General features: G+C 39.3%; 1 protein-coding gene across 3 annotated transcripts in view; it reads left to right on the plus strand.

Annotated features, from left to right (window-relative positions):
- NUP58 (nucleoporin 58) overlaps positions 1-25,582 on the plus strand; it is a 68,351-nt gene that overhangs the window by 22,312 nt on the left and 20,457 nt on the right. For all 3 annotated transcript variants that reach the window (XM_006138894.5, XM_075919256.2, XM_075919255.2), the window contains exons 9-15: positions 159-333; positions 3,983-4,062; positions 5,282-5,400; positions 7,526-7,608; positions 13,496-13,697; positions 19,118-19,216; positions 21,956-22,051. In XM_006138894.5, the coding sequence (XP_006138956.2) occupies positions 159-333; positions 3,983-4,062; positions 5,282-5,400; positions 7,526-7,608; positions 13,496-13,697; positions 19,118-19,216; positions 21,956-22,051 (854 nt within the window). The remainder of the gene's footprint in view (positions 1-158; positions 334-3,982; positions 4,063-5,281; positions 5,401-7,525; positions 7,609-13,495; positions 13,698-19,117; positions 19,217-21,955; positions 22,052-25,582) is intronic.

Here is a 25,582-nt window from a genome sequence, read left to right on the forward strand (position 1 = left end):
CAACAGCTGAAATTATCACTCCGTATTGGTGACTTTGAATTTCATCAATACAAGTATTGTTTTAATAAAATAAAATGTAGAACATTTGTGTGCTTTTAATGTAAAAAGTTCAACTTCTACTTTCAATTCTTGCAACTTTTTTTTTTTTTTTTTTAAAGGAAATTTGTGAAGGAACAAAAACAAGTGCAGGAAGAAATTAGTAGAATGTCTTCCAAAGCAATGCTTAAAGTACAGGAGGATATTAAAGCTTTGAAACAGCTTTTGTCAGTGGCTGCCAGTGGACTACAGAGAAATACTCTTAATATTGACAAATTGAAAATGGAAACTGCCCAGGTATGTTAACAATTATCATTTTATTAATTCAAATGAATAAGCATATTATTTCACATAAGATGAGACTTTCATTATTGTCATTCACTCTATTAGAAGTTCAAATTACTTGTGTGTATGAAAGGTTGGATCACTAGTAAATCTTGAGTGCTTCTGTTAACTGCACAAAATTCTATATTACTTGCACACTGTAGGTACTGCCACTTTTATCCAGTCTCTAGTGCTCAAGGCATAACCCTTTTCATATATGCACCTACCTGCACTCTTTGCAGGACCTTTTATCAGTAAAAGTTGTACACTGTAATAGTCTTACCCTATGTATATGACGTTGCACTGGGTGGGGGGTAGGGAACAGGCCTCCCTCTGGGTTTGGGGATGGGGGAGCTGCGCAGACTGGCCAACCCTGGCTGCACTGGGTGGCCCATCGGTGGGGGTGGGGCAGTGGGGGGACTGTGGCTCCTGTGGCTAGGGCCAGGGCTGTGCTGCCTAGCCCCAGCAGTGCTCCTGGGAGGGTAGGGGGGAGCCGTGGTGGTAGGGCCACCAGTAGAGCTTCTTGTCCTCTTCCCTCCCTCCCACATGTCCCATGCTGGGACCAGAGGTTTGGGCAGGGAGGCCACTTACATGGGCCAGTGGCAGGCAAGATGCTGGGCCCTATCCCCAGTACTTGGTGCCTTGTGTGCCATTCTGCAAGTATAGCTGTGTACCCTGCGCTCACTGCCCCCAGTGGTGACTGTGAGTATGGAGTCCCTCTGCTCAGTCCTCTCCCTTTCCACGTTATGGAAAACAGTCTAATTCCTGGCACAACCAAATCCTGACCTTCCTTTAAGTTGGGAGAAGAGGAAGCTGCATGCCAAACTTCATGATCCTAGTTCTTACTGTTTAGGAGGAGGTCTTGAGCAGACTGATTCACAGACAGAGGCACAAATCCCTAAAATGTACATATAGATTACCAAGTAGAATACATGTGCTAAACGTAAAAATGCTATGCTCACCATTCAGGCAGTCAAGCTTTCCCCGTTGGCCAGGTAAGGTCAGTCTCGTCTGGATTCAGGTTGCTGCAGGTCACAGTCATTCAGATAAGTTCCCTTCTCCCCGCAACAGCAATTATTGGCCTCCACTCATGTACAAGCTGCGCCCATGTAGGTGCAGTCTGCGTAACATTTGAGAGTTGCTATGTCTGTGCTGGCTGGTGCCCAGGGAGCTGCTAGCATCTCACCTAGTACTTACTATTTCTGACTCATAAGAGCCAGAACTCTCCCACATAGCAAAGATCTGGCCTTAATGTAATACTATTTACTATATATTAATTAGTAACACATGGTTTTAAAAAAATCATTTGCAACACTCCAAAAAATTGTTTAAATCTTTTTCTTTCTTACCTTAAGCCATTAACACCTATGTAAACTTTGAAATGCAATCATGCAAATGTCCTCCTAGCACACCCCTGCTTTCCCTCTCTCCCTCCAACCCTGACAGAGAGGACTGCAGCAAGAGAGTCAGGAGGACACCCCAAACAAACTCCTCCTCCACCTCACTGCACAGATGCCTGCACCCACCCACCTCCTTTTCCCCCACCTACTGCTGTGCAGTCTGCTCCCCTCAGCCAAGCTGGGGGCTGGGATAAAATCCTGATTCTCAGACTTGCAGGCACCAGCAGTCTAGCTGGGAATTAGGAAAGGAGACACAGCACAATCTTTCTCCCTTCCCGCACCTCACCCCAGGGGCACAGCACAAACTAACTCCCCCCTGCTTCCATCTCACCCCAATGCCAGTACCCACCTCTGTTTTCTGCAACTACCCCATGCAGTCAGCTTCCCCCCGCTCCTCTTCCCAGCCCAGGAAGCTTGAGGGAGAGCACTGGGTTTCTGCCTCTACCTCCTCTCCTGGTGCAGACTGGACTCTCCAAACTCCCCTCCCCTCTGACTCCTCTCAGCAAATTACTCCCTCCTCCTCCACTTCTCCCCCAATGCCCACAGTATACAACTCTCTTCTCTCCCTCCCCCCCCCAGTCACTTATTCCCCCTCCTTATCTCCCCTCTCCACCTGTTCTCTGAGCTCCTCTGTCTGAAGCAGACAGCTCCATTTGAAACTGCTCAGATGGCCTCTTCGCCTGCTCGTCAGCTGACCTCCCTGCCTGCAAGGGAGCTCTGAGTGGAGCTCAAATAGCTGCCCAGTTTTGCAGCTTACAGGGAACTTTAAGTGGTGTACCCCAAGGGTCCATACTGAGACCAACATATTTATAAATTATCTGGAGAAAAGGGTAAACAGAGGTGGCAACATTTGCAGATGATACTAAACTGCTCAAGATAGTTAAGACCAAACCAGACTGTGAAGTGATCCAAAGGATCTCTCAAAACTAGGTGATTGGACAACAAAATGGCAAATGAATTTTAATGTTGATAAATGCAAAGTAATGCACATTTGGAAAAAATAATCCCAACTACACATACAAAATGACTAAATTAGCTATTACCACTTGAGAGAGATCTTGGAGGTCATTGTGGACAGTTCTCTGGAAGCATCCATTCAATATGCGGCAGTCAAAAAAGCAAACAATGTTAAAAATCATTAAAAGAGGACAGAGAATAAGACCAAGAACATCTTACTGCCTTTGTATAAATCCATGGTATCCTCACATCTTGAATACTCCCTTACAGATATGGTTGCCTTATCTCAAAAAAGATATCTTGTCTTTGGAAAAGCTTCAGAAAAGGGGCAACAAAAATCATTAGGGGGTTTGGAACAGCTGCCATATGAGGAGAGCTTGTAAAGACTCAGACATTTCTGCTTAGAAAAGAGCCTGAGGGAGAATGATAGAGGACTATAAAATCATAACCGGTATGGAGACAGTGAATAAGGAAAAGTTATTTACTTGTTCCCATAACATAAGAACTATGGGTCACCAAATAAAATTAATAGGTAAGAGATTTAAAAACAAACAAAAGGAAGTTTTTCTTCACACAGCGCACAGTCAGCCTGTACAACTCCTTGCCGGAGAACTCTGTTAAGACCAGGACTTTAACAGGGTTCAAAAAATAACTAGATCTGGGGCATCTGGCAGTGGCCACTGTTGGATGAAAGGATATTGGGCAAGATGGACCTTTTGGTCTGATCCACTATAGCCATTCTTATGTTCCAGAGGCAGTTGATGACCATCACGCTATGACATAATTTCATCATGGAGTGAAATTGTTGATACAATTGGATATCACAGCCACACCACTTTGTGTCCTGACATCAAAGCCTGATGCACAGGATGGACTCAGGTTAACAACTAGGTGGAGACTGTGTTCAGTGCTACATGCTCAAAATTCACTGCTTGTTGCTGCTTATTTCTTAAACTTTTGAAAGCTGAATCCCCTTTCAGGAAAACCCATTGGTCCCTCTTCAGCTTAGCTATGTGATGTGTTAAAAAACTGTTCATCTTAGTATACAAGTCTTTGGCACCCCCATCTCCTGACATTCCTGGCTTTGAAACTATCTCATTTAGCAGAGTTATACATCAATGTCTAAAGGTTTAAATTAATTATTAATATAAATATATGTTCTGTGAAGAAGTAGTAGTGTTAGATATTTTCTTCAAAATTCATCTTTATTATAGTACTATAGCATGTGGTCCTTTTTGTTTTATTCTCTTCTTTTGCTTATTTAGGAATTAAAGAATGCAGAAATAGCATTGAGAACACAGAAAACTCCTCCTGGTCTTCAGCATGAAAATACAGCCCCAGCAGAGTAAGTTGCCATTTCTAACAAATTTTTATTACTATAAAATACATTAATATCTGTGTTTTTATAAATATACTTGTACATTGCAATGTGTAATCTATTACTCAAATGATAGAGGCATCTGATGAGAATATTTTAAGTATATCTATAAAAAGCATACCATATTAAATAATAAAATCACAAATGGATCCAATGTCAAAGTATTCAAACATGGCATCTGACGAGGGTTCCTCTGGTCAGATACCCTATTACTTACATTGACCATTAGTGAAGAGGAAACGGTATTTATTTAGTACTCCTTTATCTTCTTTTACAATGGGAACTGTATAGGTCCAACATCCCTCGTCCAGCACCCTCGGAACCTGACTGGTGCCAAACCACAGAGTTTGCTGGATAAGGGGCGGGTCACAGCTCCCTCCCTACCCAGCTGTAGGGCTCTGCTTCTGGGCGGGGCTGCACTCCCTGCCACGTACCACTGCCTCTAGTCCCGTTTGGAGCTGCGCTCCTTGCTGCCAGCCCCGACCAGGGCTGTGCTCCCCACCATGCCAGCCTAGCTCGCGCTGCACTTCAGAAACTGCTGGACTACAGCTTGCTGGACCAGAGAAGTCCCAGATTTTAGAGGTTCAACCTGTATTACACTTCTATAAATGCTAATCCTTTAAAACTTTTTGTTCTATAATGCCTTATTGCACTTACTTCATGTTAGGGATGTGAAAATGTACACTGTGAAGGAATGAGTCATGGTTACAAGCAGCCCACTTCCTCCTCCTCCTCCCTCTCCTCCCACCACGCTGCTGCCTTGGTATCAGCGGCAGCAGCACAGGAAGGGGCGCTGGCTCCCCACGCACACTGCAAGCAGCCTGTCTCAGGCAGCAGTCTGGGGGAAGGGGAGTCAAGCGGTGCCACAGGAGCCAGTATGCACTGGTAGCTGGCATTTAGAGGCAGGGGAAGGGAGGAGGTCAAACAGGTGGCTCCATTTCTTGCACACTGGATCCTGGGGAGCAGTCTCCCCTCCAAGTGTAAACATGTAACTACTGAAATTTTCAGTAGTTACACATATACCAGAATAAACACATTTTAACAACCCTGCTGCCTGTTTTACTGAATAAATGTAACCATAAGAAAATCAGTCTTAACATATTCATATCACCTTCAGGTATGGAAAATACATTTTTCTAGCATTGGAAGAAGAGCAAAATAGTGTAATCTGATTATTATATTCTAGCTACTTCAGAATCTTGGTTGAGCAGTTTGAAGTACAGCTGCAGCAGTACAGACAGCAAATCGAAGAACTGGAAAATCATCTTGCCACTCAAGCAAACAATTCACATATAACTCCACAAGGTAAAGAAGTTCATTTAAAAAAATCCTTAAATATTGATTTGTGTAGGAAATGCATATCTATTACTTTGCTCTTTAGTTGTGAGGGTTCCTTAGTTAATTTTCAGAAATAATTGTTTTTATGGATGTTGAAAAGTCACCCAATATACAGTAAATTTTAGGGACTTAAGCACCAGCTCAGACATACTAGACAGGAGGTTGAATTACAACTAATCTTGGAACTTGTATCAGGTGGATATGCGGAAAGTATTTCAGTTTTCTTTAGAAAGAGACCTACATCTGATGTGTTATGTGCTGTCTGATTTCCTTTGTCTTACTGAAGAGTGTCCCTGTGGACAGAGCTAGATTAACATTGGTCCCATGATAGTATCAAATGTCTTTTTGAAAATATATGTAGAATTGAGGGCCTTCTCTGTGGCTACCTCATAGATGATTAACTTTAGTGAAAGTCAAATTTGAATATTCAGTCAAATTAAATGTTGGGTTTTAAATAAGCAATCAGAAATACAAGTACGCTTGACTCATTTTTCTGTATTGTTTATAGAACTGATGAGGCTTATTGGTCCAGTAAAGCTAAAATTTGGGCAAGTGCAATTCATGAAAGAGGAGAAAAAGGCAAAATATTGTGAAAATCATTCCAAATTATAATTTTTCCTTGTTCACTTTAAATAAGTCCAGCAATTAGAAACTATTTAGAGTTTCATAATTAAGTATAAAGAGAAAAAATAATGGATTGGGGAAGCAATCACTTAGGGAAAAAAAAGTGACTTAAAAGCACTAGAAAATATTGCAAGAAATGGTCCTGCACACTCAGAGGGTACCCACTCTAGGGCTCAAGGCATAACTTCACACAGTGTGGATTTGCAGTATCTTTTACCAGTGAAAAAGCCTTCCCAGTAATAGCTTTAACCTCTATTTATTGACAGTTACCAACATGGAATGCCCATGCAATAACACACACAATGCTGACTACTCTCAATAAGGCAGATGAACATTTCCTGCAGCCTTTCAGGAATGAGGTGGTCAAGGATAGGGATGTTAGTGACTAGTCAACTACCCGATGAGCGTATGCTTATTGGGTAATCAAGTACTGACTTGACTAGTCTCATCCCCTCCCCCTGCTGCCTCCATCAGAGAGGGGCAGCTAGGGGAGGGAGGAGGAGCCACATTAAAAGGTGGTTCCCTTTACCTCCTCCCTCCCTATCAACTAACCGAGTAGTTAATGGAAATTCCATCGACTACTTGATTAGCTAATTTCCCATCTCTAGTTGGGGATTCAAGATTTTGCAAGATATTGTTGGAAAGTTGTTGACATCTGGCAGCTCTAATCTTCGGGCTGTGTTCTAGAGTTGATTTGAAGGAACTTCTGTTTGGACCCCAGTTTGTGGTGAAATTTGAGTCTTGCTTTGTTATACCATAGCCAATCATTTTATTAAAGTATTACTGAATAATTCTTTGATCCTAACATATTGTGAAACAATTCTTTAACTATTCCTGTCCAACCACTGTAGTTGGTTGACACCTTGCAAATCACAAAATTGCAAAATTAGTTATGTATCAGACAGAAACAATCAAAGAACCAGATAGAAACTGTACAGATAAACAATAGAGAATTAGACAACCAAAGCAAAACAATACAGAAGTAAAGATTTTTATTCCCACAGCTGTTGACAAGTGATTTCCTGCCAAGCAGAATGATGTCAAACAGTTTTCTTTGAACATCTTAAGATCTGTTTCTTCATCTGATGGATACTATTAGAACAGGATCTCCTCCTTAACAACCATTATTTTAATGTAATGTAACAATTTTCGTCATCTTGACTCAGAGATGCTTTTCTGATATGGTTTCAGAAAAAGTCCCCAAACTTGACAATACCGTTGTCAGAAAAATAGCACTTGTATCGGCTGTTTCCTATTTACACTTGTAGGCTCCTCTTTAAATAGAGAACGTTACTTTACTCCCATTGTTTTACAGGAAATGTAATTTTTTTTTCTTCATAAGATTGCAGCAAGTTACATCATAGCACTCATTGTTTTACTCTTGTTGCAGTAAAATACTAAATTAAATAATTCATATCAATGTTGCATTAAGACCATGAATTTATTTGCTGATCTATATGTTTTACAGATTTGTCTATGGCAATGCAGAAAATTTATCAAACATTTGTAGCTCTAGCTGCACAACTTCAGTCAGTACATGAAAATGTAAAGGTAGGTTATTTTTCAAATTTAATATTTTTCAGGTATATTTCATAACCAGAAACATTGCAGGTCACTTTTTATGTCAACATTTCCTTAACACTTCTCCTTTCTGTTTTTAAACAAAGGTTGATTTAAAACATTCATTTAGGCTTCTTAAAGTGATACTGCTAAAGGAAAAAATTTACTTTCTGATGTTGGAGATGGAACATATCGTGTTCAAGCAGTGATATGACCTGGCTTAAACTATTTTATAAAAGTGACAGAAACAATGACCACTGTATTTAAGGTTGCATAATAGTTCCTATTTTAATCACTTGTCTTTTCAATTGCTCAGAATCTTTTTAAATTTTCAGCTTTTGGGTGCTGCCCCTTTCTTTATTTGCTCTTTGCCCACTGAATTTTTGTTGATAATTCTAGCAAAAATGAGTTAGTCATTTGAGCAGTGTTTTTTTTTTTTTTTTTGTAGTTAAAAAAAAAAAAAAGGTGCCAGTACTCTTAGGGGAAAAGTTGTTGAGCTCTGACTAGAGGTGCTGGTACTGTGTCTGGAGGTGTCAGTACTAAGTACAGTAAAACTCTTATAGTCCGGCATCCAACTGTTTGGCACTCCCGATTCTCCGGCATCAAAATGCCAAGTGCTCCTGACCAGCTGATTAAAAAGCCTGCCACTCAGCACACGTACTGGCTGTAACCAGATGGAGCATAAGATTGGGGGGGAGTGGGATCGTGCTACAGTATGGAGAAGAGTGTTTTCCTTCAGCAAAGGGGGGGGGGAGAGGCAGGAGGATCAGGTTACACCACGGAGGACACCCGAAGAGGAAACGGGAGGGAAGAGGGAGGGAGATTGTGTCCTGGCCAGCTGTTAAGCCGTGCAGCTGTACTGGACTTCCCGATTCTCCGGCAAATCTGATAATCCGGCACCACCTAGGTCCAAAAGGTGCCGGATTATCGGAAGTCTACTGTATCTGGCAGTACTCTCACACAAAAAACACTGCACTTGAGTATGGGCACAATCAGAAGAAGATACAAATTTCCCTTTATAAAGTAACTTTGCAGAATAGCCCTTGAATATTCTGTTGAAAATAGTTTTCAGGATTCTTTAATTATCTCCTCTTCCCAGAGGTCCTGTAATTTTAGTTAATTTTTTTCCACAATATTATGTATAACAGTAGACCATTAGGGATGATTCCCATGCTTATTTTTTCTTAGGCTTTAATGGATTTGAACAAAACTGTGGTCTTCTGGCTTTTTGTGTGCACTGATATTTGAGATGTGTTGGTGAGACTTCATTCTACAGCCTATGCTTTTAGACTAGTGTCTTTGATGCTGGTAAAGACCTGAGAGGAAGTTGTAAGTTCATTGCTGACTGAGATTCAGTGGCTTGTTTAAGGAGAGCTCCAGTAAAACTTCTGTTTTAATAATAAAAAAAGCGTGCAACATCGCCCATTCTCTGCTAATCTAAAAATCTTTTTCTGGGCAAGATTGAATAAGACCATTTTCTCATTGTGTACATTCCTCAAATTTAACTTGTTGTGATGAATTGGGACTACTTCTGTACAACTCACGAATTCCCTTTAGAACTTTGTACTTCTGTGTCAAGCTGTAAATTACATTTTGAGCATGCAGCTTTTTACCTACTGTGTGATCTGGTTCCCTGCATGTTGGGTTGAGATTCCCAGAGGTCAGTGCTAAAAGGGTAACAAAAGTTAGTTTGGCTGACATTCTCTTCATTGAAACTTAATTGCATAAGTCTTTTCCCATGAAAGCTTATGCTCCAATAAATCTGTTAGTCTATAAGGTGCCACAGGACTTTGTTTATGCAGATTCAGACTAATACGGTTACCCCTCTGATACTTGCTCAATAGAGTAACTCAGTGTAGCCGGCCAGAGTAAGTCTCAGGTCCGACACTGGGCTCTGAAGGTACAAAATACGCCACACATGTATCTGTCAAACACAAGTAGTTTATTTCCCGACAGCTAACAGCTGTGCCCCGTAACTGGAAGAACAATATAACAAAGAAACGGCATATCTTGTGTCCCTTCCTGCAAGCCTGGGACCCCCGGGTAAGCTGCTGATGAAATGGGAGGTTGTCTCAGCTTCCGAGGCGTCGGTACCCAAAGCCCATCGGTGAGGTCTGATTTGTTAGGCTCCAAGGCAGCCTTAAATACAGTTTTCCTGCCTTGTTTGGCAGTTTGGAAATTTCCAGGGCTTACTCATTAGTTCTGATGTAGGGCTTAGCTGTTAGTTATCGATCTGGATCTTCTTGTTCTTTGGCCCTGTTTATGTGATCAGTACGTTAGGGTAAACAATTGTTTATGCGTTCTTGCCATTTACCGTTATCTTATACTTGTTCTTGCTATACTGGCAGCAATGCTTATCTTAAGTGGCGTATGTTCCCAAAGACTTGCTTCTGGCTCATCAGATATGGAGAAAGAATGCAGGCCTCACCACCCCTAAACTACCGTAACATTTTCAAAGTTCTTCCGCAATTGACCACTACACTCAGTAAGGTTCAACCAAAGGCTGGATGACTGGCACTCCATCTCAGTGGGCCACAAGATTGTTGTAACCAACATGGTCTCCTGGGATAGGGCAGATTTGTTAACTGCTGTAGTGTACCTAGAATATCTGGGTGTGCCAATTAAACCTTTACAGTACTTTGGATGCAGGTGGAGTGCACAGATGTCATAATATTGTGTTCAGTTGGCACATTGCTCACTTCACATGGCCTTGCTTTATTTGTGTGTGATTTTTAGTAAAAACCAGTAGGGAAAAAACCTATGCAGACAACAAAACCAGCAGAATGTAGCCATCTGCTGCATGGCAGCCATAAGCAAAATGTCTTGTGAGATACACATAAAACCCTGAACAGCCATATGTGGCTCTTGGGCTGCTGATTGTCTGCCACTGGTCTGGCTTCTCATCCCCAGAACACCTTTGTCGAGGAAGATATTGCCTTGGCAATGAAATCATGGGGCAGAGGTGGTTGCTCTGTGTGGAAGCTGCTGGGAGGTCACATGGTAGAGGAGCTGAAAGCTTTAAAATGTCAGAAGCTGGTCTGCTCAGGAGCCATTTTCTCTAGTCCATGAGGGAGAGATAAGCAGCCTCCTGTCTGCTTTCCTGCATCCAGATGGCCCCAGGGACTCAGAAAAACCAAGGAACTCTGACTGCAGCCTGAAGAATGTAGTGCAGTGGCAGGAAAGCTGTGCCAAGACCCTGCATATAATGTTCATTGTTTGTATGATCTGTACTCCCCTGTGTACATATACACACTAGCACCTTTATAAAAGGTGCTAGTGTGTATATGTGGAAGGAGAGAGAAAATAGATTCTATCTGTACGAGCACTCAGGAATTATGGTGATGGAGAAGTATGGTGATGGAGAAGTATGTGTTTTTTAATTCGGTAAAATGTGACTTTTAGCCTACATATTATCCAATACAACAGTGTCTAACTTCTTACCTGCTTGTGGTATTTATGATTTCTGTAGAATCTAGGCTTTCACTTTATATTTTAATACAAAATCTTTTCACATTTATAGTTGCAAAAGTAACTCTCCAAGTGTTAGTGCTTTGTCATTGATTTGTTTCAAGCTGTTTTGTACAATGATATAATAGCACTTTTCTGCCTATCCTTGCTCTGAACTGGTGTAGTAAAGCTTAACAATGAGACTTAAAATGTCACCATTAAGTACTTAGTTGCTAATTACTTTAGCAGATGAAGTGGGGTAACGATAGGAGTGAATCTCAGATCCGTTAGGAAATGGGAAGTGCTGTATTTCCTTCAATACTGAAGAAAGGGAAGACAGACAAGTAAGGGGCAGCAATAGGTGGTTCTGAAATTCAGCATGTTTTCCCACTAGATGATATTGAATGACATAATCAGATAGTTAATTTGTGTGTTGTAACAAAACTACTTATATTCTATTTTTGGACCAAATCTTCTACTGATGTAAATAAAATGGAGTGACATGGGTTTATGCCAGTTGATTTGGTCTTAATCTGTGCGAAAGCCTGTTAATTGATACCACTGACTTCTGGAATACTCAAGGAGCTGTTAGGGGGGTATCTGAGCCTTTAGCTATCATCTTTGAAACATCATGGAAGACAGAAGAGATTCCAGCAGACTAGAAATGGGCAAATATAGTGCCCATCTATGAAAAGGGAGATAAGACCAACCCAGGAAACTACAGATCAGTCAGTTTTACTTCTCTGCCAGAAAAGATAATGGAGCAAGTAATTAAGGAATTCATCAGCAAACACCTGGAAGATAAGGTGATAGGCAACAGCCAGCATGGATTTGTAAAGAACAAATCATGTCAAACCAATCTGATAGCTTTTTTTGATGAAATAACGAGTCTTGTGGATAAGGCAGAAGCGGTGGATGTGGAAAACCTAGACTTAAGGCATTTGCTACAGTCTTGCGTGGTCATCTTATCAATAAACTAGGCAAATACAACTTAGATGGGGCTACTGTAAGGTGGGCGCATAATTGGCGGGATAACCGCTCCAAACGTAGTTATTAACGGTTCACAATCCTGCTGGAAGGGCATAACAAGTGAGTTTTGGCAGGGGTCTGTTTTGAGACTGGTTCTGTTCGATATCTTCATCAACGATTTAGATACAGGAGGCCCCTGACTTGCGACCGCCCGAGTTCCGACCTCCTCGCACTTATAGCCATTTTTGTAAGTGTGAAAGGGGCTAGATGCTCTTCACTTATGTCCTCGGCCCACATTTACAATGGTGCGAGTTACAATGCTCCCGACTTGCGACGCTTCCCCCAGAACCAATCGTGTCGCAAGTCGGGGCCTCCAGTATTGGCATAGAGTACGCTTATTAAGTTTGCAGATGATACCAAACTGGGAGGGGTTGCAACTGCTTTGGAGGATAGGGTCATAACTCAAAATGATCTGGACAAACTGGAGAAATGGTCTGAGGTAAATAGGATGAAGTTTAGTACGGACAAATGCAAAGTACTCCACTTAGGAAGGAACAATCAGATTCACATATACAGAATGGGAAGCGACTGTCTAGGAAGGAGTACTGCAGAAAGGGACTTAGGGGTCATAATGGACCACAAGCTAAATATGAGTCAGCAGTGTGACGCTGTTGCAAAAAAAGCAAACATGATTCTGGGATGCATTAACAGGAGAGTTGTGAGCAAGGCATGAGAAGTCATTCTTCTGCTCTACTCTGCGCTAATTAGGCCTCAGTTGGAGTATTGTTTCCAGTTCTGGGCACCACATTTCAAGAAAGATGTGGAGAAATTGGAGAAGGTCCAGAGAAGAGCAACAAGAATTATTAAAGGTCTAGAGAACATGACCTATGAGGGGAAACTGAGAGAACTGGTCTTGGTTACTTTGGAAAGGAGAAGACTGAGAGGGGACATGATAGCGATTTTCAGATATCTAAAAGGGTGTCAGAAGGAGGAGGGTAGAACAAGAAGCAATGGGCTTAAACTGCAGTGAGAGGTTTAGATTGGACATTAGGAAAAACTTCCTAACTATCAGGGTGGTTAAACACTGGAATAAGTTGCTTAGGGAAGTTGTGGAATCTCTATCTTTGGAGATATTCAAGATCACGTTAGACATCTATCAAGGATGGTCTAGATGGTACTGGGTCCTGCCGTGAGGGCAGGGGACTGGACTTGATGACCTCTCGATGTCCCTTCCACTTCTAGTGTTCTATGACTTAATGCCACATTGGTAGTAGCATGTAATCATAAATAGCATATTAATTAAATCCTCTCCAAATAATGACTTTGAAACACCTAAACGAATATGAAAAATGTTTTCTTAAATTATATTAAAAATGTATTTAACTGGTCATTTGTTCCATAACTAGACTATTCAATCCTTATCTGAGATGTACTGAACTAAATGACTTCCCCCTTCTTTCAGATGCTCAAAGACCAATACCTTGGCTACAGGAAAACCTTTCTGGGAGATGCTATGGATGTGTTTGAGGCAAGACGAGCAGAAGCTAAGAAATGGCAGAGTGCTCCACGTGTTACTACTGGACCAACTCCTTTCAGCAACATACCAAATGCAGCAGCCGTTGCCATGGCTGCCACACTTTCTCAGCAGCAACAGCCTGCTACAGGTCTGAATGCATTCAAGTTATAGATTATTAGTGTTACAATAGTCAATTTTGTGTAAACTTTTATATAAGGTCTTCCTTTGTGTTAGCTTAAAAATCAAATAATTGTAAGTTATCAATACATAGCTAATAGAAAATGCAGGGTAGTCTTAGCAATAATTATATACCAGATAAATATTTAATCTTGTGAATTTATTTGTGTTAGTGATATTTACTGTATTTCTCTAATTACCCCTTGGAATGTGAGTCTTATTCTTAAATGACATCTCTGAATATGAGTAATATAGCATCTTTCCAAAATTGTATTATTGTATAGTAAACAATTTTCAAATTGGAGGGAGAGAAGGAATGAATCCAAATGCATATTACATTTTTCTTATGTAAAATGAATAATGCATTTTTATATAGCACTTTGCAATTGTAAATTGAAATATACTACAGAACAGAGAGGATAGTGGAGCTTAAGTAGGTAGACTAGAAGCAAAGTTTGTTTGGCCCATTGTTTCTTGTTTTTTTAATTTCTTTGGAAGTATGGTACTAAAGCAGTTGCTAACAGGTCATTTGCTGTTGTGACTTAACAAGAACAGAAAAAGTGAGTGAGTGAAGAATGTCAAGCAAAGGTAAGACCAAAATGGAGAAGATTTTGGTCCAATGCGCATGTAAGATGACTGGGCACGAAAGGAAGTTATTTAGGCTTTCAGTTGATGCTGTCAGTGTCACATTAACCAAAATTTTCTAAGTTATGTGCCTAAAGGTAGGCACCTTGAAAGAGGTGGCCTGATTTTTTTCCAGGGCACTGTGTGTGCACCTCACATTGTCACCTTTGAAAGCCGTATTAATGGTGGATGTAGTCCTTTGTAAAATCATGCACTTGTGTTAATGAGTCTAAATATAGATTTAGTTGTAATCGCCTCTGCACCTTTTTCCTCTTCTCTGTGCTCCACCTTTGCTTTCTTTGCCTAAAGTGCCTTTAGGCTTTGCCCAGATAGCCATTCAAAAATCATCTAAGGTTGTTGATCTCAAGTACTGAGGCACTCTCTCCCTTTTCTCTGTAGGGAGAATACCCTATATATTTCCAGCTCTGGTCCCTATGAAGAGTTAGGAATCAGGGCTAGTTACATGAAACCCAAATACCAGAACAAATACATGGATCAGAACAAAAGGGAATAATAAATATAGTTATACATCTGGACTGTTATCCATAAAGAGTGTTTCTGGTGGTGGCTATCCTTAAAACTTGTGGAATTGTCTTCTAGATAAATTGACATAAACTGTAAACTTTTTAAAGGATATAACAGTCTGAAATGTCTCTTGCCCCCCATCTTTTTTTTGGGGGGGGGGAAGGGATGTTTGGATTGTGCTGTCCTAACAGTTAGCAAAAACTGACCTCTCCCCTCATCTTTTTCTTGACTAATGAAAGGATCTTCAGACATTAGAGGATTAATTATGCATAATAGCCACACCACTTAAGATGTTTATCCTCATGACCTTTGATTTGGAGTCAAATTTTCTTTCTTTATTCCAGAGGCAAAAACTACCAGTTGAGCTAGCATGTCAGTAAAATGTCATTGATACAAGTTTTTCAGTATGAATGTCCTTTCAGCAGTATGGATGGAAAAATTGAAAAGTCGTGATTACAAGATCCATAGTTTGTATTTTAAGAGATGCCCTCAGTAAATTTTTTGTGATTAGTGTAAAAAAAAAAAAAAGTCTCTGCTCAATTGTGTTGGGTATTTCAGAATGGCCAATATCTCTGTCAACTATAGGTGTGATTTGATCATGGTCTCCAATTCAGATGGATTCAGGCAATCAGCCTTTATCACATTTAGCATCAAAAGGGAATAGGTGGCATTAACTTTAGATTAACATTAATGGGGTCTAAATATTACCAAATGCAGTTGTTCATTTTCCCCAGAAAAACACTATAGAGGACTTGGCTGTAAGCAACTGAGGTGAATAGGTATTTGGACCATTTTCAGAGGAATAGTAGCAAAGGATAAGATGCCGTTTGGCCTTCTGTTGCAGTAAGGTCCTACTTCTTGGACTATAAAGGATGAGAGGACATAAAAGTTTGTGTGTGTGAGAGAGAGAGAGAGAGAGAGAGAGAGAGAGAGAGAGACACCTAATCTACTGTTCTTTGCCATGATCTCTTCACAAAGACTTTTCTAAAACAAGAAAATTAATCTGGGCATTTAAAGTTTGGCTAAAAAATAGTTACACAGACTCTAAATGTTAATAGTAGGGGCTTTTGTTTTCATGTCTAAAATATATTTGATGTTTACATGGTATAAGGTTGTTCCCTAAAGTTAATATAGATTTAGCAATCTACTCTTTTTCTGAAGAAAGGCAGAGACCATAATTTATTTTTAGTTCACATTCAGGAGTCAAGGGTTTAGAGTTAATAAAACGATGCTTAAGCCATGTCTACACTTAACTTTTTTCTTAATTTCATGCTATTACTCTTAGTGCAGCATTGCTGGTGGTGAAATTCTAGATGTGCTAGTTAGATCAGCACTGAGAGCTCTTACTACCCCCTCACATAGACCTGCAATGAGCAGTCTTTAACAATATGGTAGTAAAAATGTCAGGAAGCACGATGCTTTTAGTAGCAATTGTAAGAAACGATGAAGAAAAATTAAGCCTAGTGTCATTACAGCCTTACATGCAAAACGACCCAATCTAATGTTTTGCTGGTGAGGCTAAGATTGCTTAATCAAAAGAATACTTTCCTTCATTACCCCATATCCATTTATGGTAATTGTTCTTGATTCAATTGGGGCGGAGGGAGACTAAAGTCAAAGCATTAGCTCTTACGTTTTGACTTCTCAATATGACATTTGTGATAATGGGATACTTTAATAAAATCACAGCACTTAAAACCTTGTTGTATAATTTTACCTTGACATAGGTAAAATTTCAGTGTATTACTTTGTCAGAATGAAATCTGAATTGTGACACTAAATTTGATCTTGTGTTTGAACTAATTATGAAGTGAACTCTGTAAATGTCACATAAAAATTTAAGGTATCACTTTGGTACGGAATCTTGACCTACTGTCTAACTGGGTTCTTAGTAGTGAGTTTTATTTATTAAACTAAAAATGCTCTACAGGGCAAAGAGCAGATTTTAAAATATTGTTAAAATAATTGTTTTAAGGATTTGTCTCATGAGTTATAATAGCCAAAGGTGACAATGTATGCTAGTACTTTTGGCATGGAGGATCTTTATCCCTAGTCTTTTGCTATTGAAAATTATGTATGTTTACCTAATAGGTTTATAAATTATGACAATGCTTTCAGAATTTTATGGTACAAAATGAACAAATATATCACAGGCCTGTTCAATGAAAAGCTTGTCAGTTAAGGAATCATATCCTGTTTTATATAACTTGAATATAGGTGTTTTAGAATAATACTGTTTTACTGATCTGAAAAACATGTTGTATTTAAAAAGAAGCATGTCTTGGAGGACTGTGGTGTCTTCATTCTATTCTAAGGTCTTCCACCAACAGTGCCTCCTGATAAGGTAGAAAATTAATGCACTCCCTTTAAATGAGTAGGAACTGGACACGACTTTTCTCTTTTTTTAGTTTTAGAGGTCTAATTAATTTGTGATTTTTGTGTTTTTTGTTTTTGTTTCTTAATTCTTTTGTACTAACATTTTTAAAGGAGCTGCTAGGTAGATATTTCAGTGTTGAAAATAAACTGGATGTAAACAAATTAGTTTGAGATTAATTGAACACTTCTATTTTAGAAAAATACTTTAAGGACCCTACCTAGTATGAAACACACTGCATACTTCTAACTTGGAACAATGACACAACTTGACTTCCCTAATAGCTACTACTAATCAGACTGAAAATTCAGAGCTTTAGTTGCCCCTAATAACTTTTTTAGTTTAACACTACTTTGAATACACAGACCTCATTCTGCATGGGATCTCTTTTAAGGGCTTTGATGTGTTCCTTCCAAAAGTGTTACTACTCAATAAATACAGTGCCTTCTGCTTAATTCAAACACTCTCTTGACTCTTCATTTGGCTTTCTCAAATTTAAGAACCAAATACTTTGTATTTAAAATACTACCACTAACTTTTTTTATTTTAAATTACGGTAGATGAAAGTTGTTACAGAAACTTCGAGGCAAAATTTCTGAATAAGAACCCAAAGATAACTTTAAAAAATGACTACAAGATCTCACTTGTTCCAGCATTGTTGGCAAAGAAGCCATCATATACATTGCATTCTGTGGAATGACTATGCTGGTGATCATATGGCTTATAATATTGCCTTTTTAAAATAAAAGAATATACTTAACTTGGGTTAAGAGGTAGGCACTGTATTTTATCTGGAAAACCCTTTCAGCTTTCTAATTAATGCACTGATCACTAAGTAAGAAAAAGACAGGAATATGAAGATTGTACTGTGAAAATTGTTGAATCATTTTAATAAATTATTAGAGCTAATGACTTTTAGATTTTTGTAATGTGTTAGCAAGAGGAGGGGCTAGCAAGCTGATTCTATCCTCCATAAGACAGACAAACTAAGGCTCTAAATTTAGGTTGTCAGACTAAAAATGGGTTTTTGACAATCCTGCGTTTTAGTGTGAATTTGCAGGGTAATCAGTGTCTCAAAAATTTTTAAATGATGGGACAAACTTCTGAATTTGAAATTTTGAATGTATCTAATTAGTTAAGGTACACAATTGTGCCTTTGTAAATGTTTATTTAAACAGGTGATTGGAATGGTGTAATGTAGCAAAGCTTAACAGAACTCAGTTATTATTTTTGTGTGGAAAAAGTTTGAATTGTCATGTTGTGTAACTGACTTGCTTTAAAATGAACAATAAATTTAATAAAATAAAGTCATTGTCTTGTTTTTTATCTACTTAATGTTTGTTTAAATTTGGAAAAATACTCAAATGAGTGGCTTTGAAGGTTTCCAGTTATTAAATATATTGGCTATTGGTAACATGATGGTTTTTAGTTATGTTAGTATCAGTCTTGTTCTAATTGGAACTTGATACTAACTATTGAAGTCTTATTGGTTTTTAAAAAGATTCCCCCTCTGCTTTCATTGGAGTATGTGGCAAAATAGTGTCGTGTTTAAATGTAGTTCTTAGGAGATTTTAAGAAATTATTAAAATAATTTTACAAGATTAAACTGAATTTGTAATAAAAATATTTCACTATCTTTTGTAACTGGCTAGTTTTAAGTAGTTTCACCTTACATCGTGTTCAGTATTTTCTTGGATTTACCAGGTGGACATAGAGGCAGTTTGGGGAAGAATTTTGAAGAGGTAAAGTTTTGGGGACTTAAACGGAATTTGTTAAAAGCAATAATGTTCAGTTTTATCAAATAATTACATAAAGGATCTCTTTCGCGAAAGAGTAAGGCAAGTTTGTTTTCATTTTTTTTATACCAGGGCCACAGCCATCTCTGGGAGTTAGTTTTGGAACGCCATTCGGCTCAGGTATTGGCACTGCCTTGCAATCAAGTGGCTTAGGTTCTTCAAACCTTGGAGGTACACTTTAACTTTTCTAATGTTTCATTGAGTTATTAAGCAATACATCTGAATTTATTACAAACTTTAAACTTCACTAAGAGATGATCTGTTTCAGCAGTAAATCTTCAGTTTAGCAAAAGTAAGGCACTTGAAGGGGAGAAAAGTAATCTGCCTTGTAGAGTGAGACTAAGTTAAGCCACAAAGGTTAAATACAGTGTTGACATGGATAGTGAATGGGAGATCAGCGTAAAATAGGCATGTTGGAATTGAGTTTTTGAAACAAGGAAAGTACAGTTCTTTTGTAACCAGGACTAGAATTTATTCATAGTACTAAAAGCTTTAGAAGTAGGTACCCAGAGTCTTGAAGACAATCCCATTTGATTTGGATTTGAAATAGCAGACAGAAGAATCTGTGTTAACCTAATTAGGAAATATCTTCTGTGAACAACTGAGTTCTAACTCTTAGAACATACTTCAGTTTGTTCATCAGTTCAAAGGTTTAATTAAAAAAACTGGACTGGAAAACTATCTAATTTGCACTTGTTCTGGGAGCCTGTTTGTCAAAGCATAATTATTTTCTGCTACATAGATTTCCAATACACAGTCTGCCTCTGTAAACTGTTTTCCTCTCAGTGCTGAGATACAAAATCATTTGTTAAAATGATGAGCCATTTAACATGGGGAGGGGGAGGCGGGGACTTTATCCTTGGCATTAGTTGCATTATTTATAAATTCCAGAATGGTCCTTATCAGCCAACATGCAAATTTGACAGCTTATGGAAGAAGAATTTTTTGTGTGTGCCTAAAACAGGAAAAATTACTACTCTTCTTGTATCGACTAAAATAAGAATATATTTAAATTACTTGTTTCAGATGTCTCATAACCTATAAGGTGCTGTACAAACACAAAGGAAGGCCTGTCTCTCTCTCAATCAGCTTGCACACTACAATTTATTCAGATACATTTTTGGGATGTGAGTTCTAGAAACTTGTTACGGTCAAGTTTGTGAGAGAGCTGCTAACAAGTACTTGAAACTTTAATTTTTATGCTTTTTTTAGTAGCTTTTGGCTTAAGAAGGCAACATTTGACAACTTTTTACAATAATTGTGTATTACCTTGTAAAATGCTAACTACCTTTATTTGGGTTTGTAATTTATTCTGCCACACACAGAGTTATGACAGATTGTGAAGAAGAAGAATACAAAGAGAACTTAGTATAGTGGGGGTAAGAAAAAATCTAGAAATAGGACTCCTGGGAAAAAATGGACAAAGGAAATATTTCAAGAAGGCAGAAAATTAAATGCTTTAATCAAGTAGTGTAATCATAGTGGGCTTTTAGAGATACTCTTTGAATTACGTTCTTCAATTGCAAAACTTGATTATTTCCTTGGCATCTTACTGATCATACTCTCTTGGTCTTAATGATTGCATGTATAGTTAGTATTATTGGTCTGTGTATGTGTGCTCCTTCGTGAATTCAAACTATATTCCTGTATTAATGGCAGAGACACCTTTTTGATAACCCATTTATAATAGGATTAGACGACAGATATTTCTCTGGTATGAAGGCATATCTTCTTGTCTATAGAATCAGTATTTTATGAGTTTACATATCGGGAATTTCTACAGTTTAGGGATGTTAAGTTGATGCAGTTTGCACAATTAGTCTATAAGGACCACTCTGGCCATAGCGGGGCTAGCTCCAGGAGCTGGCTTCCCCCAGCACTGGCTCTTGTTCTCCCCTTCCCCCTGCTGCCTCTCTCATAGAGGCAGTGTGGAGAGAGGGGGGTGAGTAGTCGATACTCCAGTTGACTACCTGTTAAGTTTATGCTTATTGGGCAACTGACTACTCGCTAACATCACTACTACAGTTATGAAACTTAAAATGTATATGTATAAATGAAGACTAGTACATTTTACAGTTCTGCTGAAAGTATGTTTAGCATTTTAACTAAAGTTTGAAAATAAGGGTATAATTTTGTAAGTTTAAACACGAAGCCTCTCCCTCAAACATCGGATGTGTGCTTTTCCCTGTGTATGTTTTAAATTATTATTTTTTAAAAAAATAGCATAAAGAAATGCTATTAATGATCTACCTCTGAGTGCCAGAGACTTTTATCTTAATTATTTGAGATTTTTACTTCATACCTTTCCTCTCAGCTACAGTCTTGCCTTTGCAATGAAGTTGCACTTAAAGTATAGTTTATTTTGATTTATCTTAAGCCAATCCCTAATCAGTTTAAGTTAATTGAAATAAGCAGGTTTTAAACCAAAGTGAGAGTGTTCATGCAGTTTTGTACCTATTTACATTTGATTTTAAATAATACCTTTAATTATAAAGATCAGGGAGACAAGGCCTAAAGGTTACTGGAACTACAATTCCTAAGCTAGTCATATAATTTAAGAATAATATCACCGTGACCACAGACCTTTCTATATAATTGCAGTCATTGTTTATAGCTTAATATTTGCCATTCAGTATCTTATTTTAAAGTAAAACTACTAATAGTTTTTCCAAGATTCTCAGCTGCTTTTCTGTTTGAGCATTGCTGGAGGTGAGTGTTTTTTGCATTTTGCAGAGTACAGTTAGTGCTGCATTTAGAGCAGGACACTTTCAGTAGCGATAGTTATTGAAAATAATTCTTAGGTTTGGATATGCTTTTAAATTAATTTTCTAAAAATGATCGATTTTACATTGCAGTGTTTTATGTTACCAGCTTTTTATGTTGTTGCATGTCTCTTCTGCTGTTCCACAGGCTTTGGAAGTAGCTCTGCTTTTGGAAGCACTGCCACTGGCGCACCATCGTTCGGATTTGGAACTACAAATAAACCCTCAGGAAGTCTTAGTGCAGGTTTGCTTTTATATGAATTCAATTTTGTCTTAAAAGTACAAATGCATAATCTAACTGCAGGTTTCACTTACAAAAAGCTCACTGAAGACAAGATCATGTATATGCTTAAAGTTGCCTTTTTACAATAAAACCGTTGGAAAATGTTTTTAACTAAAGAGATATTTACTTACACTATATTGATTATTTTTTTAAGAAAAAATCAACCTAAGAGGAAACTATTGATTTCAATAAATGATTCTTCCCATTTTACTAACAATTTACAGTAAAACAAAAAAATCAGTTGTAGTTTGAGGCACAGGAGACACAGTTCACTATCTGAATAAAAGGAAAAGATAGGAGACTTTTTTGTTGTTTTCTAAAATGCATTCTGCTTAATTTCCCCCATAGTTAGATGCTCTTACTTTTTAGTCAGAAGTTACCAGACAGCTACTTTAAGGATACCATTGCATTTAGTTGTGCCTATATTTTGTATGCTGAAAGGCAAATTTTATATGCATTTGCTAGTTTGTACATTCATAATTAAGATATATTAAGGATTTTATTTTAAAAGCTTGTCTTCATTCTGAGGCCTTTCATATAGTTCAACATTTGAATAAATTTTTTTATTTCGTATCACTGTCAGATTGGCAACTTCCTATTTATTACTCATTCCATTTTTAATCTTTCGTTAGCGATAAATTGGAAACATCTTGGACTCATTGCTCCCAAACTTTGGGCATTTAAAATCTGGCACTTGCATTTGGCACTCCTCTAATTTTGTAAGGAGCGTTAGTTATTGGAGCATATATTTATAATAGCTTTGTTTTCTAGAAAATTAAAGTAGATGTCTGTCTTCCAAAATTGGTTTATGCCAGTATTTTTTTAACTTCTGTTTTTCTAATTACTACTGTTTCTAAAAGCAGGGTTTTCAGTAACCCTCAAGTATTGTTGCTGATTTTTCCTGTGGACGTCTGGTTCATCATCATTTATGTATTATCTCAAATACATTAATTTACATTAATTTTGGTGTGGCATCCAGGCATTTTTTATTGTGAATTTCGGATGATTCTTCTTTCACATGAGGCCTGAAGAATACTTGACTTTAAAACAGTACATTGCAAAATGGAAATAAATGTTTGCTTGACTTGGTTGGCTAATGCTCATGAATTCATAATACACCTGTATAGTACATGTTTTCTCATTGGTAGAATCTGCATAGTGAAAAACTGAATTCTAGCCTTCTTTGTTGAGTAAAACTATACATTTTTACATAATGCTTAAATATTTTTACTTTTATAATTCAATTTTCTTGCAGATTCTTGTTGCTTGAACTGTATTAAACCAAATGTTAATGATAAAAATGTCAAGTTCTGTAGGGTTGTACATGCCCAAGCACAGTTGCTAGAAATTTTTCCCTATGTGGTACCTGTTGGGGTAGCTCCAGGCCCTGCTGATATTGAAAGCTAGTACAGGTTGAACCTTCTGAATCTGGGACTCTCTTGTTCGGCAACATCCGTGACCTGGCAGGGCCACAGATGTTATTTGAGTAAAGAGTACTGTAGGTGGAAGTGGGAGACAATGTGGGAGCTAGGGAGCTCAGGCTAGACCAACAGTGGCTGCACCAGACAGCAGCTGGGGAGCCCCTGACCTGGCTGGGGAACCCTGGATGTCAACAGGGCCCAGGCGTGGCTGGGGAGTCCTGTCCCCAGCCGAAGAGGCTCCAGCTGCAGAGGGGCTGCCGGGGTTGAGATGCCTGGCCAGTGAACCTCCAGCAGCAACAGGGCCAGCAGCAGCCAGGCGACTCCTGCTGGAATTCTAGACTCCCCCTCCCCCAGTGACAGTGGAGCTGGAGTGACTGGGCAGCACTGGCCAAGAATACCCCGGCTGAAGCAGGATTGGCAGAGGTGGGCGGACCCACCAGGGGACCCCACGGAATCGCCAGCTGCAGAAGGGGCTGCTCTAGCAGAGGGATCAGATAGGTGGGTGTCGCCTTCCAAGGAACTCTAGGGAACACACTGCGGTAGCAGGGCCACAGCGGCCAGGTGGTCCCGGCTGGGAGCCCTGGAGAACAGAGTCAGCCTGCGGGCAGCAGCATGAGGAGCCCCTGCTGGGTCTGCATTAGAGGGGCCAGGACAAGGCAGGGAGACGGAGAGCAGGCAGCCAGCAGGGGAGCACTGACCTCCCCTGGTCCAGCAAACTCCCTAGATCAGGACAGCGCAGGTCTAGAGGGTGCCAAACTAGGGAGATCCAACTTGTAGCACTAGTATAAAGTGCACAGTTGACCTTGTGCCCCCTCAATTCCTTCTCACCACCCATGATAGTCACTGGAACTGCTACCCTTGCTTTGGTAAGTTCTCTAAGAGGTCGTAGTTTTGTTATACTTATACATAGTTCATACAACTGTAGGAATGGTAGGGACCTTCAGAGGTTTTCTAGTTCAGTCCCCTGCTCTCAAGGCAGGACTAAGTTGATGTCTAGATCATCCTTGACATCTCCTTTCCATTTCCTAGATCCCAGGGACTGATACACTGTCCTCTCTACATCAGAGTTCTTTTCTCTCTTCCCCCGCCCCCCCCCCCCCCAAAAAAAAAAGGGAACAGGGTATGCTATAACTGTGCAGCTCCAGAGGGCACTTGTGTTACCTTAATGAGTATCACTGGGGGGGGGGGGATTCCAGTGATTGTTCGGAGTGGGCACACGCTTGGATTGGACATGTGTAACACATCTTGAAGAACAACCATTACTAACCATTTTTTTCCCCAGTCCAAATACTATGAAGTGCAAAATTTGCTTAATCTTCATAAGCAACACAACTTTGTTCCTCTCCTTTAAAAATGTTTAATATTAATGTTATAGATGGTTTAAGAAATACAGTACCTTAAATTTTTGTTACAAAGTGGCAATATGTCATTTAAGTCAGTCCTCTTCCCTATTTACTGTTTGTCATTGTTTTGTAGAACCTTGTGATTGTCTTGGTAATGAGAATTGTGTATTGTTTTTGTAGCTATTTCTTTAATCAAACAGTACTGTGATTTGAGTCTAGGGGAGCATGCATTTGTGTGCCATTATTGCAGTTCTTCAGTTTAGATCTGACACTTCTTCCCTTAAATGTACAGGCAGTCCCCGGGTTACGTACAAGATAGGGACTGTAGGTTTGTTCTTAAGTTGAATCTGTATGTAAGTCGGAACTGGCGTCCAGATTCAGCCACTGCTGAAACTGACCGCCAGTTCTGACTTACATACAGAATCAACTTAAGAACCCCAAGCGTCCCCAAGTCAGCTGCTGCTGAAACTGATCAGCAGCTGATTCCAGGAAGCCCGAGGCAGAGCAACTCTGCCTCGGGCTTCCTGTAGTCAGCGCTGGTCAGTTTCAGCAGCGGCTAAGTCAGGACGCCTGGGGCAGAGCAGCTGGGGTGCTGCTGGGTTGCTACAGTAGCGCCCAGAGTGGGGCTGTGGGACCAACCGGCAGCGCCCCAGCTGCTCTGCCACAGGCGTCCAGAGAAAAGCCTAGTCTGCTGGGGGGGGGAGAGGCGTACTAGCTGCGCCCCCCCA

Source organism: Pelodiscus sinensis, chromosome 1, assembly GCF_052426305.1.
Source record: "Pelodiscus sinensis isolate ZL-2025 chromosome 1, ASM5242630v1, whole genome shotgun sequence".
NCBI classification, from domain to species: domain Eukaryota; kingdom Metazoa; phylum Chordata; order Testudines; family Trionychidae; genus Pelodiscus; species Pelodiscus sinensis.